The following is a 19,708-nucleotide window of genomic DNA, read 5'->3' as shown; positions in this document are numbered from 1 at the left end:
GTTAAAATACATTGATTGTTAACTAATTTTTACCTCAGAGTTTAAATGTAAGTTAATTTTATCTTTATGAGAATTATGTTGAAAACCTTTTTCATTTAACTTTGCCTAGTAAGAATTTAGCCTTAAAGTTATTGTTTACCAAACTTTAAACACACACATAAACATGGTCATTAATACACAAGGAGAGAAACCTTTGTTACGAAGACATGTCATTTCAAACACGAATTTAGATATGTACTGTCTTAGTTGTTGGGGGGGTGCGTTGTCCAGTGGTGGTCTCTTGGGCAGCTTCACTTCAAGGAATTGCAGGTTGCAATCTCTGCACGAATCTCTGCGTACTCCAGCTTGTCTGCCTTCAGACGGAGCTGAGGATCTCGGCCAGGGTGTCCATTTTCAGCAGGGAGCCCTGGGGGTCCGGGAGGTCTGGGATCATTCCAGAATTCATAGCCCAAGGGCGGGCGGGCCAGCCTTGTAGAAGGCGTGGGCCAAGGTGCCCAGGGGTGGCGGCCATGATAGGCCGCTGCGGCCCTGTCCCATGGCCCTGTCATATCTGTTGCCCTGCTCGCAGTGGCCGAGCAGCGTGGAGGGATCAGGCGTCCAGTGCCCTGCGCCATGCGGTGGAGAGCCAGCTCTTGTGGGCTGGCCTTGGGCTCTTGCGTGTTGGCATCGGGCTCCTGTGTGTTGGCATCGGGCTCCTGTGTGGTGGCATCAGGCTCCTGCGTGCTGGCATCAGCCTCCTGCGGGCTGCGGGGCTGCGGGCGCGGTGCGCGGGGTTGTCTGGGTGCAGCCGGCTGGCTGGCTGCTCCACCAGGTGGAAACGGCAGCTCCGCGCCTCGCCTCCCGCCCGCTGGCTCCACATGGGCGCCATTTGTTGTTAAAATTCGGAGGCTCCAGCTGGCCAGGCTAGCTTCACGGGCGGGTAACAGAGACGACCAGAGACATACAGCTGGGCCGGGAAGCTGTATTTCTTTATTCAAGAACAACGATTCATAAACTAAACCAAACTAATCACCAAACAAAACTCTCCTGCCTCCTCCTCACATGGCGGCGCCAAGAACTCTGTTGCCTCTTTCCCCCGCGGTGGCGCCAGGCACTCTCGAACTCTGGGACTCTGGAACTCTCTCGGGGTTCCTTGGGGCAGGGACAAGTGGGCCCGTGAAACTAGCATGACTGAACCAATTTTCTTGGCAGTGGGAGAGCTAGAACAACCCAATGTAAAGCATACAACAGAGTCCCACCACAGGCAGGAGGCAATGAGAGGTGCAAGCTGATTTCAGACCAAAGGCCAAGGAGATGTGCAGCAAAACTGCTTATGCTGAGATGGAAACAGGCAGTCTTGAGTAGGCTCCATCTACACTGCTCTTGAAACAGGATATCTAGCACCACCAGGGGAGGGGGCCAGTGAGCTCTTGCGCCCACAACCTGCACTTCCGCCCAGGTGCCTTGGTGGCCATTCAACCCTCCAGAGTGACAGAGACCAATGTGACCATGTTTTTCTTTTAGTCGCCTCCAATACTGAAAGGTTTTGTTTTCTCACTGTGTTTACATGTGCATGTAATTTAACATGTGTGGGAATCACTTTAGTAATAAACGTGAAATGAATTTAAACATGGGCTCCTTTGTCTCATTAGTCAGAGGTCATGGGTGGGGTGGGAAGTGAATCGACTCTAGAAAGGAAAACATTCCAGAAATTCCCTGGCTGTGTTGAGGGCTGAAAATAAAGAAGAAACAGGAAGCTACCAAAAGGCAATGCGGCAAGTTTTGCACATGGAAGAGGACCAGTTAGAGAACTGACACGGGTCCAGGAAACACAACTTCTGCCTTTCCTTTCTCCCCATGACAGGTTCTTCTTCTTCTAGCGTTTGCCATGACAGGTTCTAGGAAATGGGAGCTGTTCCTCTCCCTCTAGGCTTTCATCTGGAGTCAGTTGTGGGTGCATGAACAGTGCTGTGCGTGTGCACACCTGTGAGCTTCCGTTGGGAGTATGGTCCTAGGCATCATCAGATTGTCAAAGTTAGAACCCCAGATGGCTCACTAACCAACACTGAGCCAACAATGTGGCCAACCCTCTGGTACCACGCACAGCAATGGAAGAAAGAACAACTGTATTACAAGTAACTAACACTGTAAATCACAGGTGGGGTGTGTGTATTTCTCACCAGTTCACACGGGGGCTTAGTGCCAGCACTACAAATCCACTGCTCCCAGTAATCATTTTTTCCTACAGGTGGGAAGTGGGGGCTTGAACCCAGGTCCTTGGACATAAGTATGCCAACAGGTCCCCCAGATGATTTCTTGATGCAACACAGAGATTTTAAAGTCTGATAAGGGAAGGGGAGACAGCACAATGGTTATACAAATGACTATCATGCCTGAGGCTCTGAGCTCCCAGCTTCAATCCCCAGCACCACCATAAGTCAAAGCTGGGCAGAGCATTGGTAAAATGGATAAATCTATCTAAAAAACTTCAAAGGAGTCGGCCAGTAGCGCAGGGGGTTAAGTGCAAGCGGCACAAAGCACAAGGACCAGCATAAAGATCCCAGGTGGAGCCCGCAGCTCCCCACCTGCAGGGGAGTTGCTTCACAGGTGGTGAAGCAGGTCTGCAGGTTGTCTGTCTTTCTCTCCCCCTCTCTGTCTTCCTCTCCTCTTTCCATTTCTCTCTGTCCTATCCAACAACGACAGCAATAACAACAACAATAACTGTAACAATAAAACAGGAGCAACAAAAGGGAATAAATATTAAAAAAAAAGAAATAACAAATATACCATAAAAAAATTAGAACCTTCGGCAAAGTACTGACCTAGTGTAGCAGCTCTGTACATGGGCTCTGAGGCAGAAGAGCTTCAGGTTCAAACCCCGTTCTCACCAGAAGTCAAAAAAAAAAAAAATCAGAAACTTCAAAGGAGGTTTAGATGTATTGAAAATCTGTGATTGCATAGGTACTGAAATACCTTTGCAGTACCTTCACTTGTAAGATACATAAAAAATAAAAAAATAAACTCCCTGGAGTCGGGTTGGTAGCGCAGCAGGGTAAGCGCAGGTGGCACAAAGAGCAAGAACCGGCATAAGGACCCAGGTTCGAGCCCCCGGCTCCCCACCTGCAGGGGAGTCGCTTCACAAGCGGTGAAGCAGGTCTGCAAGTGTCTTTCTCTCCCCCTCTGTCTTTCCCTCCTCTCTCCATTTCTCTCTGTCCTATCCAACAACAACATCAGTAACAACAATAATAATAACCACAACAATGATAAAACTACAAGGGCAACTAAAAATAAATAAATAAATAGTCTTTTTTTAAAAAAAGATCCTCCCAGGTTTTTGTTTTTCTCATCAGGGCATTCACTGCTCCAAGCTGATTTCTCAGCTAAAGAGGCAGACAGAGGGGAGACACCAGAGCACCGAAACTTTCTCCCAGTGCTCTAGCTCCCCCACGCGGTGTGCAAAAGGTTCACTGGGGAACCTGGGCTGCGGACAGGCAATGCCCACGCCTTCCTGGGTGAGTTCTCCCACTGGCGCCTTCCAGTTTTAACATCGTTTACACTCGAATTTAAATGAGAAGGGTCAGCTTTGCTGCACCTCAATTCAGGGAGGCATTCAAAAGAATCGACCCCTGGAGGTCTGCAGTCCCGTTCATCACGGCAGGGGTCTGGTCCACCACTCCACTTCCAGCACTGCACACCCCACCGCGCCCGGTGGACACTCTGGACTTCCGCTCTGGACCTCGCGGACACCCTAATCATTCAATCCCGGCACCCCCCGGGGCGGCCGCACGCGTGCGCACAGCTTAGCAGCGCGGAGCCTCATACAGCCCCCACCTCCCTCCGCTCAGCCCTCGCGCACGCGCTCTCGTGACGGCCGGGGATCCGGCTTCCCCGATCTGGTTCCTCCCCAATCCCGCGTGCGAACAGACCAGCGTGCGTGCGTTGGTGCGTGCGCTGGGGGGCAGGGTCCACAGGAGCTCTGGTGGGCGTGACTTGTGGTTGTGGGCGTGGCCAGGACGCGGCGGCGACGGTGGTTGACTCGGTGCTGGAGCTGGTGGCGGAGGCATGGAGGCAGACGAGGGGATGGAGCTGCCGCCCGGCTCGGTGCAGGACCAGGGCCCGGAGGAGGACGCGCGGGCCCTGGACGAGTTCGTGGCGCTGCACGGCCCGGCTCTACGCTCGTCGGGGGTCCCGGAGCGCTACTGGGGCCGCCTCCTACACAAGTTGGAGCACGAGGTGCGGGCCGGGGAGGGCGGGGCACCGGGGAGCCGGGCGCGGGCCGGCTGGGCCGCCCCCAGGCTGCACTTCTTTTGGGGCTGGGGCGAGCCACGGTGCAGGGCGCCGGGATCCCCTCTTCGGTCCTGTACAGCAGTGTTGTGGTGTGTGGCGGGCTGTTGTTGGAAAGCCGCGGGGGTGGACGGCTGGGAGGCCTCCTGGAGCGTTTATGCAAACGGGGGTGAAGGGTGGGAATCTGGGGGTGCTGGCGGCGTGGAGGATGGGTGTGGGGATAGGAAAAAGTCTGGGGTGCTCGCAGGGGTATGTCTCCGGGAGTGGGGGCAGGGTGCTGGGCAGGGCTGCGGAAGACAGAAGTTAGATGAAGCCCTGCAGACGCCTCAGAACCGACTTAGAGTCCCCCTCCTGGTCACTTTACAAACATGAAGAGTTCTCTATTCTGAGTAGAGTGGCAGCTAGGACTCTGGCCCTACAGCACCAGGGGCTGCCTCTGGGTTGAGGCAACCCAGGTGCCATAGGCAGAACCTCAAAGTCAGGACAAGGGTGTCTCCAGAACCTTGGCTGCTGGACAAACCCCAGCTTTCAGCCTGTTTTTCTTCTGTAAAATCCAGTTGGATGGGGTACCACAGGCAGGATAGGCACCTTAGGAGAGTGTCTGCTTTGCTTTGTTCCCAACCCAGGTTCAAGCCCAGCTCCCATCACATTGGAGGAAGCTTACATGTTGTCATATTACATGGCCACTTACTGTGACAAAGTGAATTTACTTCACCCTGTAACTTGCCTCAATCTCGTGAAGGCCAGTATTTTACAAGCACTTGGCCCCAGGCCGGTGACAGATTGAGGGGGACCCCAACGTGTGTGGGTAAGGATAGCGAGGCCCTGTGTGCTGGGAAGTATATGTTCTCATTTGGGTAAGACAGTACCTCTCCCCTCTGAGCCCATGTATCTCTCTGGACAGCAGGCTGGGGAAACATGGAATGCTCAAGATAAGCTCTTGCCAATGTTTTCTGGCCTACTGAGGGGCCTCTGGTATTTTTCCATGGCCCTTCAACAGACCCAGACCTGCAGCCATTGTTCCCAGGAAAAGCTGCCAGCAAGCCCCCAGAACCCCCCCTCCCCAGTGCCTTGGAAAGGGTGTTGCCAGGATCAGGCAGTAGCACAGCCGGTTAAGTGCACATGGCATAAAGCGCAAGGACCATCATTAAGGATCCCGGTTCGAGCCCCCAGCTCCCCACCTGCAGGGGAGTTGCTTCACTGGTGGTAGAGCAGGTCTGCAGGTGTCTATCTTTCTCTCCCCCTCTCTGTCTTCCCCTCCTCTCTCCATTTCTCTCTGTCCTATCCAACAACGGCAGCAGCAGCTATAAACAATAACAACCACAACAAGGGCAACAAAATGGGATAAATAGCCCCCAGGAGCAGTGCATTGTGGTTCAGGCACTGAGCCCTGGAGGAAAGAAAGAAAGGAAACAAAGGGTGTTGCTTGAGCATCAGTCTCAGCACTTCCTGTCTGTGTGGACTTTGCCAGTTGCCAAAGCACTCCCCTTGGTACCTACCCACTTAGGTGCTTCTTCAGCACTGCTGTGATGGAGCAGATCGGTGACCACACTCATTTCACAGCTCGAAAGAAGCCAGCCTGGAAGCAAGCCTTCTGTCCCCAAGTCTTATGCAGCTCGACTGGGGACCTGGGGCCTTGTGGTGAATACCCAGATAGGGAATCCCAACACTCTGAGCAAGCCTGAAGGGAGACTTAGGGGCCTCCTCCAGCCTGGGAGGGTCCAGAGAGAGGGGAGCTCAGCTCCAGGCATCTATCTCTGTGCTTCTTTTTTTTTTTTTTTGTCTTTTTTTTTTATTATTCCCTTTTGTTGCCCTTGTTTTATTGTTGGAGTTATTATTGTTGTTGTCGTTGTTGGATAGGACAGAGAGAAATGGAGAGAGGAGGGGAAGACAGAGAGGAAGAGAGAAAGATAGACACCTGCAGACCTGCTTCACCGCCTGTGAAGCGACTCCCCTGCAGGTGGGGAGCCGGGGTTCGAACCGGGATCCTTATGCCGGTCCTTGTGCTTTGCGCCACCTGCGCTTAACCCGCTGCGCTACAGCCCAACTCCCATATCTCTGTGCTTCTGACTTCTCTGCCCCTGGGCCTTTGCTCTTCCTGCTCCCTTCCAAAACCCTTTTCCCAGCCCCATGGTCACGCTTTAAGTCCACTGCCTTCAGAGTTCACCTCTGGTGCTGTCTCCATAAAGTCTGGCTAGGTTCCATCATGGAACTGACCCTCTCAAAGGGTATGTACCTTCCCTGGCTCTGCACTAGCTGATGCCCTGGACCTCAGACAAGATGCCGGTGATTCATCCTTACCCCCAAAGTGCCTGCTTGTACTGCTTGTGCCTGACGAGGAAGCTGCTTCCTGACTACTGGAGGAAATATTCCTGTTTCTCCACACTAGTTGGGGGGGGAGGTGCTTCATGAGCAGTGAAGCAGCGTTCCAGGTGTCTCTGTCCCACCAAATAAAAAGGAAAGAAAAGGGGATAGGCAGGGGGTACACAGTAGATCCATTGTGCAGGTACTGAGCTTAAAAAAGTTTTAATCTCCCCACCTGCAGGGTAGTCACTTCACAAGTGTCAACAAAAGGGAAAATATAAACAAATTAAAAAGTTTTAATCTTTTTATTTATTATTAGAGCAGAGAGAAAGAGATAGACTCTTGTAGCCCTGCTTCACCACTTGTGAAGCTTTTCCCCTACAGGTGGGAACCAGGGGCTTGAACATGGGTCCTTGCACACTGTAATGTGTGTGCTTAACCGGGTGTGCCACTACCTGGTTCCAAGTTTCCTGTTTCTGGAGTCAGACGTGCTGCTGTTGTGCCACGAGGCCTCCATCCAAGTTTCCTGTTTCTAACAAGAGAGAAAAACCAACATTCTGTTAAATTACATTTGTCTTAATTTCACACCGGGGTATTGAACCCCAACCCCAGGCCTCAGTGCATCCAAGGCATGAATTCTCCCACTGCACTGCATCCTTGGCCCCTAGGGTGAACCTTCTGCTTTTACTTGAGCTGTGAAAGACATATTTTAGAAGGAAACTGTCCCCTGTTGAACCCCTGCTATGCACAAGGACTGTCCATGCACTGTTTTGTTGGTCTGAGTCTTTTTATTGGAGAGTGGAGAGCACCCCCTTCTCCAGGCTAGAAACTCCACTCAGGAATGGAGTGAGGGCTTAGAGGACTTTGTGATTCTTAGATTCTCCTGTGCTCTGTATGTGTGCGAATTACTCATTGCTCCCAATAACCTCTGAGGTAGCTTCCAATATTCCCATTGTAACAGTAGGGATACTGGGGGCCAGAGAGGTTCAGTGACTTCCTCGTGATCCAGAATGCCCGCAGACCCATGTGGACTGTAACAGCCTCACGTGCAGAAGCAAGCCGGGGCTCAGTGGGGTGGGGCTGGCCTGGCTCCGGGGCTCACAGCCAACTGCCTGCCCTGCCGCATGTAGCTGGCAGTTGTCTCTAGCCAGAGAAACTCAGATTAATGTCCTTATCCCCCTGCCCTGTCCTGGCCCCAGGGCCCTGGGAGACTATCCCCAGGCTATGTTCATACAGATGGCCTTAGGAAAGCCTTGAGCCTCTGTCCCCTCTGAGTTCCTCAGCTGTTCTGGTGTTAAATTGGTTCCGCTAAAAGTGAAATTGGGCTGAGTTCTCTACACCTAGCTTCTGTCCTCTCTTGGGCCTCATTTTCCTATGAAGCAAAGGATAGGCTAGATTCCTCTGGGGCCCTCGAGGTGTGTCTGTGTGTGTTGGGCAGTGAATAGGGCCAGCTTCTGCTCAGGGCTTAGTCTGCCCAGGTGGCCCTGGGTGCTGTGTGTGGTGCCCTCTGCTGCTTTGCCAGAGCAAGAAAGTCCAGGCTATACTGAAAGGGGCAGGAGCGAGGTACTTTGCCAACACTGCCAATGCACCCCCAGGTCTTTGACGCAGGAGAGATGTTCGGGATAATGCAAGTGCAAGAAGTGGAGGAGGAGGACGGGGAGGCTCAGGAGGTGCACAGGAAGAAAGCCAACCCTGGTGGTGAGCTCTGCTACAAGGTCATTGTCACCAGCGAGAATGGACTGCAGGCTGCCAATCCCAACAGGTAGGCCCCCCGTGGGGCCCACACCTCCTGTGCCCAGCCTTCCAGTGCCAACTCCCTCACCCACAGATTTCACCAAGGTGTCATCCCCGGGGATGACAGCGATTACAGACATCCCTTATGTCTGGCACACCTGTGGCACACTTGGACAACCTGATGGCAGGCCCCTGTGGTCTTGATGTTGCCAGCTGGGGTTAGTTTCACATTGGCCCTGACACAGGCACTGCTCCCACAGTACTGAGTGTCACCCTGTCCTAACAACAGTCTCCTGGCAATCTCCTGTCAGGGACCTGAGATGTGGTGGGCTCAAGTTTTGCTAGAGTGCAAACAGGAGGGATGGACTTGCCTGGGATTACACCGCAGGCTAAGGGCACAGGCATGGAACCCAGGACAGCTTATTTCTGAGCCCTGGCTATGCTAGGCCTTTACCTCTCACCAGTCCTGCTGAATCCACAGCTGTGAATGGAGAGGCCAGGAAAACTACACTGAACAGATTCCCCCAAGGCTGTGTGCCTGGGGGTCTGCATGGCAACTGAGTTTGCAGGGGACACTGAGACCCAAGACCACAGGGTAGGTGATGAGACTGGGCCCTGTGCTTCCTGCCTCCTAGGGGCCCAGAAGGGGCTCTCCTGGGCCAAGGTAGGTTGGGGGTGCTTTCCCCAGAGGATGTGTGGGAGCCTCGGGTGTCTCTGGACCTCTCAGCCCCCCACCCCAACTCTGTAGGGAAGGGCACAGCTACCTCCACCAGCCCAAGGGGCAGACATGGTTTCATAGGTAATCACATTATCTGAGCTCCCCTGCCCCTGCCCTCAGGCAGAGGGCCTCCCTGTGCACCTACCTGCTCTGGCTCCCCAGGGCCAACATTGCACACAGGTGTCAGAGTGGCCTCAGCCCCTCACATACCAGCAGTGGTAATGGATGGGAGCAGCTGGACTGGGGTGCTGGGGTCAGAGCTCCAGCTTTGTGTCTGCTCCTTGGCCTTTTTCCCCAGACCTTTGTGATCTCTACTGGTGGCTGCTCTCCTGCTGTGGTGGCGCCCCTGTAGGCATCCGTCCAGGTGCTCTCCCAGCTGTTCCACTTTGGAGGCTTGGCTCTGGGCTCCCCATCTAGCAGCCATGAGCTCTTGACTGAAGAGCAGGAGTCAGACTCTATTTTCAGATGGGCGTACAAAAATTGATAGAAGCACAGGAAGAGAACTGAGCTTCTCATCCAGCCTGAGAGCTGGAGCATCGATTGGCCTTTCATTTAGAGTCCATGGGGGCCCTGGGTGGTGTCAGGCATTCCTGTCCTACAGATATGGCTTCAGTCCTGCACAGGACCCCCCTCATCTTTGGAGCAACTCCACCACTTGCAGCCCCCTTGCCCATCCCTGTAGGGATTTGGAGCCTCCTATAAAAGGGTCCAGGAGTCCTGTGTGTGAGCCGGCAAGTGAACCCTGTTGGTACCTGCCTGCTGTGTGCAGCGTCTGCTGAGCTCCAGCCATGCACTGAGCGGGGGGAGACGGGTCCGAGGGAGGACTGTGCGTTAGGGTCACTGATGCTACTTAGTGCCTGGTGTGTACTCAGCAGGCTCTGGTTCGCTGTGCTCGAGTCTGGGACACAGGTGTGGGCCCTGCTGCCTGTTTGAGAAATTAGGAGGAGCAGGACTGCCCGGCGTGGGGCAGTAGAGCTGGCGTCCCCACACAGGCCTGTTTTGCCTCCAGAGCTGTCCGTGTCTGCAGTGCTGGAGCTGGGTGTGAGTCTCGCGCTGGTCACTGCCCGCAGCCTCCTCACCTCACCCCTGCCCATGCTTGCAGCGTCTTCCTCATCGACCACGCCTGGACATGCCGTGTGGAACACGCCCGCCAGCAGCTGCGACACGTGCCTGGGCTGCTGCACCGAATGTCCAACCTCATGGGCATCGAGTTCCACGGTGAGGTGCCCAGCACCGAGGTTGTGGACCTGGTGCTTCAGGAAATGTGGAAGTTCAACCAGACCTATCAGCTGGCCCACGGGGTGAGTAGGCTGCCAGTCAGGACAGACCAGGACCCTCTGGGAAAGCCCCATCCTCCAGGGAGCAGACTCATCTCCTATGGCCTGTGAGTTCATCCTGAGCCTGTCACCTCTGCTGATTTTGGGCACCCAGGTGTCCACGTGGCCTTGAGCTCACAGGAAACAACCCTCTTAGCCTGTGAGCCTGGGCCCAAGGCTCAGCCACCTTTTCCTGGCACCTGCACCCTCTTATGGGTGTAAGAGGGGGCTACGGGCTGAGTCTTTTTTGCACGTGGCCTTGATCACACCCTGCCTCCCCAAACTCAGCCTTGTGCTTTAGCCCCTCAGCCTTCAGTCATGAAAAGACAAGCTTGCCTTTCAGGTTCTCAACTGAGATACCTCCTCCTCCAGAGAGCCTCTCCTGAGCTCCAACCACACCTCGTGGCCCAGCCCTGCCGTAAACACACCAGGCCACATAACGACCAGGCTAAGCGCCTGTTTGCACTCTGCTTTCTGCACAAGATTCACCCTGCTGCCCACTGGCCTGAGTCCTGGGTGGACAGCATAGGGCCTCCACAGGTGGAGGTGCTGATGGATGATCGCCATGTGCTCTCCCCATCCCCCCTCAGACGGCCGAGGAGAAGGTACCCGTGTGGTACATCATGGATGAGTTTGGCTCCCGCATCCAGCACTCAGACGAGCCCAGCTTTGCTACAGCACCCTTCTTCTACGTGCCCCAGCAGGTGGCCTACACGCTGTTGTGGCCCCTGAGGGACCTGGACACAGGCGGTAAGTCGGAAGCCCAGCTGCCCGCCCTGAAGATTGGGCCCAGGCTGGTCCCCTGCCGCCGCCCCTGATGGGCACATGTTTTATGCAGAGGAGGTGACCCGCGACTTTGCCTACGGAGAGGCAGACCCTCTGATCCGGAAGTGTATGCTGCTGCCCTGGGCCCCTGCAGACCTGCTGGACCTCAGCTCCTCCACGCCTGAGCCACCTGACCAGCACTACCAGGTGTGTTCCTGCACCGCCAGCCCTGGGGGTGGCTCACAAGCTGGCTTCCGGAACACTTTACGGTCACCAAGTGGTATTGGGGGCCAGAGAGGGGCGAGTTCTGCCTCTTCAAGGGCACATCAGAGGGTTGGCACAATGTTTTTAGCTAGATCAACACTCTGGCTGTTGGTGATGCTAGAGATTGAACCTGGAACTCTAGGATGCAAGTCTTGTGTACAACAGCTATGCTATTTCTCCCTGGCCCTGGTAAACGTGTTTTTTTCCTTTTTTAAGCCAGAGTACTCTTCAGCTTCGGCATATGATGGTGCCAGTGATTTTTTTTTTTAATCTTTACTTATTTATTGGATAGAGAAAGCCAGAAATCAAGAGGGAAGGGGGTGATAGAGAGGGAGAGAGACAGAGAGACACCTGCAGCCCTGCTTCACCACTTGCGAAGCTTTCCCCCTGCAGGTGGGAACCAGGGGCTCAAACCTGGGTCCTTGTACATTGTAACATGTGCGCTCAACCAGGTGCGCCACCACCTGGCCCCATGGTGCCAGTGATTGAACCCAGGACCTCATAGCCTCAGGCATGAGAGTCTTTGGCATAACCACTTTGCTGTCTCTCTAAACCCCTTGGCAGACACATTTTCTCAGCCCCTTGTGGTGAAGGTAGCACTGAGAAAAGTTTCTGACTCGGCCATGAGGATATAGCTCAACAGATAGAGTGCAGGACTTACCTGCATGAGGCCCTAGGCTTGCTCCTCAGCACTGTGTTTGCTGGAGCCGAGTTCTGCTTGCTTGTGACCTCTGTGTGTACTACCTCCAAAAATAAATGAATACATCTCAGAAGTGTTTTGAGGGGCTGGATGGTGGTGCACCTGCTTGAGCACACATGTTATAATGCTCAAGGACCTGAATCCAAGCTCCTGGTCCCCACCTGTAGGGGGAAAGCTTCACAAGTGGTGAAGCAGGGCTGCAGGTGTCTCTATCTGTCTCTCTTCCCCTCCACCTCAATTTCTGGCTTTCTCTATCCAATAAATAAAGATAATTTTTGTGTATTTTTTTAATTTTTAAAAAGCTTTTTGACACAAAGCCCCTCTATACTCAGCATCCCCACTTGGAGGTGGTCAGAGACTCAGAGCCTGTGCCCAGCCCAGGTGTGCTCTGCACATGGTGAAACCTGATAGCCAGGACCCAGGTCCACTGGCCCCTTGCTGAAGATCCATGTCCACCTCAGTGCATGTCTTTCTAGGCCATTCTAGAAGAAAACAAAGAGAAGCTGCCATTGGCTATCAGCCCAGCAGTATATTCCCAGGACCACGTCTTCAGGTAGGCTGCCTCCTCCTCCATTTGGGACAAGCCCATCATCATCCCCTCAGCTCCAGAGACAGAGCTTTAATAGGCCCATTGTCCCCTGACATAGCATGGTGGCAGCAGGTTGGGTCCCCACCCAACCCTAGCCTGCAAGGGACACGGCTCAGCCTATACTAGTGTCCGAGTTTGTCCCAGGAGTGAAGAGACAGCCTGTGCTCGCCAGCTGGCCCCTCCCAAGTCGGGGAGCCTATGCCAGGCTGCCCCAGGGGTCCTTCCTTCCCATGTGTCTGCAGGCGTGGGCTGATGCCTTATGTAAGGCTAGGCAGGCAAGCCCAGGCCGGACCCTGTTTACAGGTGAAAAGGCGGAGATGAGCAAAGGCCCATGGGATGTGGAGCGGGCGCAGGGACAGGGCCCGGTTCAGCCTCTGCCCACAGTGGGCATCCCACCCCTGGCCACCAAGCCTGGTCCAGCCAGAGACAGGCTGCCCTCTGCTTGATCTAGGGCTTCCTTCCTGTTGGTCCCTGTCTGGCCCTCCCACCCTTGAGGCCACTGGCCCAGCTCAGGCAGCTGAGGGTCTTTCTGAGACCTGCTCTCCCTCGCCGCTGCCTCACTCAGGCCCTCTTTACCTTGCCCCTACCCATGATTGAGCCTCGGGCTGAATCCCACCCAAATCATCCAGCTCCTCACCTCCTGCCCCTTCCTGGGCTACTCTCCGAGACTGCCATCGTCTCCTATGTGTGGCAGAGTCTAACTGGCCCTGTCCTCAGCTTTGCACGCATCATCCGTGAGGACCCTGAGCTCTGACCTCCTCAGGGTCCAAGTCCTCAGAGCCACATGTGATTGTCACCCAGATGATCCCATTTAATCGAAGGATAATCCTGTAGGAGCCTAGAAGGGGAAGCTGAGGGCACAAGGCTTCAAGGTCCCCATCAGTCGTCACCCAGACACTCTGGGCCTGACCGTCTTGCGACAGGATCCCGAAGCTGAGTCCCACCTGCTGCTGAGGCCGCCAGCACAGGGTAGGGGCAGCCTGACCAAGAGCCTGAGGGCCTGGACCCCTCTCAGCTGGCCTGTCCCACAGGGTCTACTCAGACATCCGGCAGGTGCTCAGACACCTCACCCACCCGCGCTTCGCCTTCACCCCGAACGAGGCGGACGCAGACATCCTCTACAACTTCTCGCACTTCAAGGACTACAGGTGAGCCTACCCCCAGCCTGGGGCTCCAGCCACCCCCAGCCCTCACTCTTCCTGAGCCTCCTCCCGCCATGTCTCCCGGCCCGCAGGAGGCTGAGCCAGGAGCGGCCGCGCGTGCTGCTGAACCAGTTCCCCTGCGAGAACCTGCTGACGGTGAAGGACTGCCTGGCATCCATCGCGCGCCGGGCGGGGGGCCCCGAGGGCCCGGCCTGGCTGCCCCGCACCTTCAACCTGCGCACCGAGCTGCCCCAGTTTGTCAGCTACTTCCAGCAGCGTGAGATGCGGTCAGTACCCACCACCTGCAGCACCCTCGTGCTGCTCGCTGTTACCTACTGAGCCACGGGCACCACGAGGGGCAGCAGCAAGGGCTTCCCCTGGCCCCATGGGTCTTTCCACCTGCCGCATAGCATCCTTGGTTCTGCAGGTCCCTTTCTCCCTAAGGCCCCACCTCTGATGCCTGCCTCGGCCCCTAGGGGTAGAGGGAACCTGCTGGGTGGTCCTGGGGCAAAGCCTCCTTGTCCCGTCCCCAGAGGCGAGGACAACCACTGGATCTGCAAGCCCTGGAACCTGGCGCGAAGCCTGGACACCCACATCACCAGGAACCTCCACGGCATTATCCGGCAACGAGAGAGCACCCCCAAGGTGCGTCCCAGGGCCAAGTGTGAGCTGGCCACTAGGATGGGAGGGGGACACTTAGGCTGCAGTATCCCTGAGGCTGGGAGAAACAAAAGCCCTCCAGGCTTTGGAAGCTAAGGGCAGTTTCTCACCTGTGCAGGTGCCTCTGGGATCTCCAGAGTCATGTGGGGTGGTTCTGGTGTTGGCGGTGGCCTGGGGTCACTCGGGAGTCTTCATCCCCATTCCTCCCACTCCCCCTGCCCACAGCGAGGCTGTGTGACAATGCGGTGGTTGCCCTCCCAAGTGTCTGGCATGTCACAGTCCCATAGGCTGCTCCCTTTAGGGCCACATAGGAGGAGGGAGGCGCTAAGGCTGGGGAGTCCCTCGGAGTCCTGAACAGACATGTTATGGTGACTCAGGGCATGTCAGGGTCAGTGCTGGGGCGAGTTGCAGTACAGGGTCAGCACCTAGGTAGAACTGAGGCAGACACTGTGGACAGTCACAGAGGAGATCCCAAGGCACCTGCTGAAGTGGCACCCAGAAATTGCCCTTGGCTCTCAGAATCCGGAAAGCTTTTGTTCCTGCCTTCAGTGAGAGTAAAAAGGAAGCAATGCCCCCGCCTCAGGGAAGGTGTGGGAAGGCAGGGAAAGCAGCAAAGCCTGGGGCATGTGTCCCTCCAAGGACAGGCAAGGCCGGGGTGAGGTGACCTGGAAGCCTGCCTACTTTCCAAGATGCAGGGTGACATTTGGTGAACTTAGTCAGGGAGGCCAGACAAGGTGGGGTGCTCTACCCCAGCTCCTGGTGAGACAGGAGCCTGTGTCTGTGCTCCAGGTTGTGTCCAAGTACATTGAAAGCCCCGTCTTGTTCCTTCGAGAAGACGTGGGGAGGGTCAAGTTCGACATCCGCTATGTGGTGCTTCTGCGCTCTGTCAAGCCCCTGACGTTGTTTGTGTATGACGTGTTCTGGCTCCGATTCTCTAACCGGTGAGCGGGGTTTGGGGAGAGGGGGACGGCTTGCCTCAGGTGCCTTCTCCAACTCAGGCTCAGCAAGCCTGCACTGAGTTCTCACTGCCCAGCCAGCAGTGGGGCCCACTGGACTGCATTCTGATGCATGACTGTCAGCCTGGCCAGTCCCCGGTAGGGCTGTGTCTACCTCGTATGGTCAGCACTGACACACGGACTTGGGAGGGTGTTGCAGACCTACAGGGGGCCCTTCATGGTCCATTGCTCATGCCAACCAGATTGGGAAGGGTGGAGCATGGGACCACCCCACCTGTACCCCCTGGCCATGCTCAAGTCCCAGGAGTACATCCACTTGTCCTGCAGGCCCTTTGCCCTCAACGACCTGGACGACTATGAGAAGCACTTCACCGTCATGAACTACGACCCGGGAGTGGCGCTGAAGCAGGTGCGGCCAGGCGGGGGTTCATAAGGGGACCCACCCTCACCCCCATTGGCTCATCACCTGGGAAGACCCTAGCCAGTCAGTGCAGCGGCCTTCAGTGTCCTGTGTTGTCTCAGAGGCTCTCCCCACAGCTTACAAGGGTGCAGTGGGGTGAGCGGGGCATCCCCAAGTACTGAGGTACCTCTGCCGCTCTGAGCACAGCCGGGGGGTGGGGGAGGCTACGTCCCTGGACTGTGACTCCACCTGCACCCTGGACCACCTGTCTTCTCAGTTTCCAGTTCCTCTGGGCGAGGTGCTGAGCAATGCCACTCCACAAGGGCCCCTTAGCTGCTGGGCACTCTGAGCCAGTCAGGCGAGGGAGGATGTGTATCCTCAGCTGAACAGCAGCGGCCAGTGGAGGTGGAGGAAAGGGGACAGAGGTCAGCAACTGACCCATCCTGCAAGCCCCCTCTGCTCTGTCACACAGCCCCTCACACCTACCAGCTAACACAGGACACTCCCAAATGGGGTGACCATCACCCCCAGATGTCTGGTTCTCTTTCCAGTGCCCATTCTGAAGTTACTCAAATAGCTGCTTTTTCTCCATTTTTTTTTTTTTCCTCCAGGGTTATTGCTGGGCTCGCTGCCTGCACCATGAATCCACCACTCCTGGAGGCCATTTTTCCCCCTTTTTGTTGCCTTTGTTGTTGTAGCCTCATTGTGGTTATTATTATTGCCATTGTTGATGCTGTTCGTTGTTGGATAGGACAGAGAGAAATGGAGAGAGGAGGGGAAGACAGAGGGAGAGAAAGATAGACACCTGCAGACCCGCTTCACCACCTGTGAAGCAACTCCCCTGGGGAGAGTGGGGAGCCAGGGACTCGAACCGGGATCCTTACGCCAGTCCCTGCGCTTTGCGCCACATGCACTTAACCCACTGCGCCACTGCCCGACCCCCTTTCCCCATTTTTTAAGCTTAGAGATGAAGGGTGTCCTGTAGAACTTCTTTCCCTAAGTTCTCTTGCTGAGCACCAAGCTTTTCAGTTGGTGGTCCTTGGGTGTAGCCTCAGCTCAGCTCACTGGCTAGCGGGTTCTAGGCGTTCCCAGTTTGTTGCTGTTAATAACCACACTGCATTGAGCACTCACTGGTGCTTGCGCCTCAACCACTAGGCCTCACTGTCATCTCCCTGTGAGGTAGGTATGCTGGGCAGGGAGTCAGCCCACTTCACAGAGAGACCACTCCCAAAAGTCTGTCCAGTGTCATACTGCCCAGAACTTGCACCCAGTTCCTGCCTCCCATTCAAGTCAAGGGTATGAAACAAGCCAGAGAGGCAGGGACCCCTGAGGCCAACACGGGGCCCTGTAACTGGCCAGAGCCCTCCCTGTCCAGTGGGCCTGGCTGAGTGTGACAGCCCGTGTCTGCCACAGGTGCACTATGATGAGTTCATCCCAGAGTTTGAGAAGCAGTACCCAGAATACCCCTGGAAGAACGTCCAGGTAAGCCCAGAGCAGGGAGTTGTGTGGGGCTTCCTGAGGGAGATGGGGGCTAGTCCTATTCCCACTAAGGCTCCCCTCCTCCTCCTCTGACCAGGTAGGTGACCTGGGAGAGGCATTTGGGGGCAGTAGGGAAACATCTGGAGGTGCAGACTGACCTCCACATCCTAGAGTGGGGTGGCAGGTACTGCTCTGTGCACCTGGGTTCCATGGGTACCACAGGTGAGGTGGGTGACACAGATTTGCAAGACACCCAGAGTGAGGGGCTGTGACACATCAGGCTGCCACAGTTCAGTTTGGTTGCATGCCTGTCCCAAGATGAGGAGGGGGCAGGAGGCTCCCAGGGAGCACTGCGCTGGGCTGACTCCAGCACCAGAGCCATGCAGGTCTCTGACCTGCCTGCCCTACTCCCCAGACTGAGATCTTCCGGGCCATCACAGAGCTGTTCCAAGTGGCATGTGCCAAGTCACCACCCCTGGGCCTGTGTGATTATCCCTCGTCCCGGGCCGTGTATGCTGTCGACCTCATGCTGAAGTGGGACGACCACCCAGATGGTGAGCACCCCACCACCACCCTGCCCATTATCCAGTCCACACCCCCAGTCCTACTACAGAGTGAGTCATTCCACTGGGGACATCCCTTCCTTGCCCTGGCTAGCACTAGCACTGCCCTGGGATTGTCCTTTTCTTATTAGAGGTGCCCAGGAGCCCAGTGTTAAGGGCCTGCAGGGCCAAGTGGGAACAGGAAGCTAGGCATCTTGGAAAGAATTTGGGTTGCATCCTCCTTGATGACCCTCCTAGCTGCATGTCTGAGCCCATGTGGTGCTTATGCTATTTATTCCCGGGGCAGCCCTAGCCCCTCCCTCCTGAGGAAGGGGAGGCCCAGTCCCCCATGCCAGGCCCTGCCTGTCTGGCCCTGTCTGTCTCTGTCTCGTGTCCTGTGTTGTTCCCCCGTCCCCACACCCTCCCAGCAGACCAGACACCCTGTGCCTCTGTGTGTCAGGGAGGCGGGCGATGCAGCCACAAATCCTGGAGGTGAACTTCAACCCCGACTGCGAGCGGGCCTGCAAGTACCATCCCACCTTCTTCAACGACGTCTTCAGCACCTTGTTCCTGGACGAGCCCAGCGGCTGCCATGTCACCTGCCTGGTCTAGGTGCTTGGTAACCGTCCTGCTCCCATTTGCGGGTGGACTCCAGTCTCAAATTCTCCAAGCTGCTTCTGTGAAGCCCCCTGCACCCCTTCCCCTCCCATCCCTCCTGCCCCAGCCAGGCCCTCAGAACCAGTGAGTGTTGTCTGTAAGTCACACCCTGTAAGTCAGAAGTGGGGAGGGGGGTAGATATAGCAGCCCGGGGCTCTGGGCAGGGCCAGGCCTATCTGCACGCCCTCACATTTGACCGTCAGTCTCCACTCAGTGAAGGAGTCTGGGAGTGGGGTGTTGACCAAAACAGGTAGCTGGAGGGGGAGTGGGGTAGGGTGGGGGGCAAAGGGTTCTCATGAGCTCCCTGAGTACCAGGCCAGTGCACCTCTACATGATGGCTCATGTGAGTAACTCCCCAGCGGAGCCAGGGGGAGTCCAGAACTCCGTGCAGAGCTCACTGGCCCAAGCTCCTGCCCCCCTGGACCAGAGTCTTTACAGCAAACCCCGGGCACTTCCCAGCAGACTTGGCCTCTGGTCCCTGTGGCCACCCTACTGGCCACCCTCTGCAGTGGTTCCCACCCAGGACCCCCATGGGCAGCTGGGGAAGGTGATCATATAGCTTTACCTAAGGTCAGGCCTCTTCCACGGGGTCAGGAATCAAACATGTTGGATTTAGCTTATGTGTTTCATTTCTAGGAGGAAAGTTTAAGGTTCTGACAACTCATTCCTGAAGCTTGGGGTCAGGAACACTCAGACTGTGGTCGCTTAGAAGGACTTGAGGGGAGCAAGTACTTGTTTCTTTCTGAAGCCAAAAAGGGATCCTTATAGAGAAACTGGATTTGACGGCCTCCCGTCTGTCTTGAATGTCTGTCCATCCTCTCTGAACTGGAATATTAGGACCCTGCTGAACTTCCTATCCCCCAGCCACATAGGGGTGTAGTGAGCAGGTCACTCCCCTTGGGATTTCTCCCCAGAGAGTTCCTGGCATCTCCCCTTAGCTCTGTTTGTACCATGATAAAGTATACTTTCTCTACTCTTGCCTCAGTTTCTCTTGGGGACCCCTGGATCTGAGGGTCATTTACATCCACTTATTCAACACCCCAAAACAAGGCAGGTAGCAGAGAGGAGGCCCACAGGATGAGGTGGGAGGGGGGTCACTCCCACAGCAGGGAAGCCCCAATGTGGAGCCAAGAGAGAACCCCCCCTCCCCCCCCAGACCTAGGCAGGCCTGGATTGGCCAGGAGCTACTCTTTGGATTAAGACTTGCCTCTGGCACTTC

The 19,708-nt window shown here is 55.7% G+C and overlaps 1 protein-coding gene across 1 annotated transcript; it reads left to right on the top strand.

The window, feature by feature from the left end:
- Positions 1-3,960: 3,960 nt before the first annotated feature.
- TTLL12 (tubulin tyrosine ligase like 12) lies at positions 3,961-19,462 on the top strand. The gene is made up of 14 exons (XM_007523477.3): positions 3,961-4,212; positions 8,163-8,329; positions 10,122-10,320; positions 10,926-11,085; positions 11,174-11,307; positions 12,541-12,617; positions 13,685-13,801; positions 13,888-14,082; positions 14,329-14,440; positions 15,245-15,396; positions 15,739-15,820; positions 17,225-17,293; positions 17,706-17,844; positions 18,293-19,462. Exons 1-14 carry the CDS (start codon positions 4,042-4,044, stop codon positions 18,442-18,444), a joined length of 1,926 nt encoding a protein of 641 aa, XP_007523539.1. The 5' UTR covers positions 3,961-4,041; the 3' UTR covers positions 18,445-19,462.
- Positions 19,463-19,708: the final 246 nt, after the last annotated feature.

This window comes from Erinaceus europaeus, chromosome 4 (genome assembly GCF_950295315.1).
Source record: "Erinaceus europaeus chromosome 4, mEriEur2.1, whole genome shotgun sequence".
NCBI lineage: Eukaryota > Metazoa > Chordata > Mammalia > Eulipotyphla > Erinaceidae > Erinaceus > Erinaceus europaeus.
The sequence above is the reverse complement of the archived record's forward strand: the minus strand, read 5'-3'. Positions and strand labels throughout refer to the sequence as shown.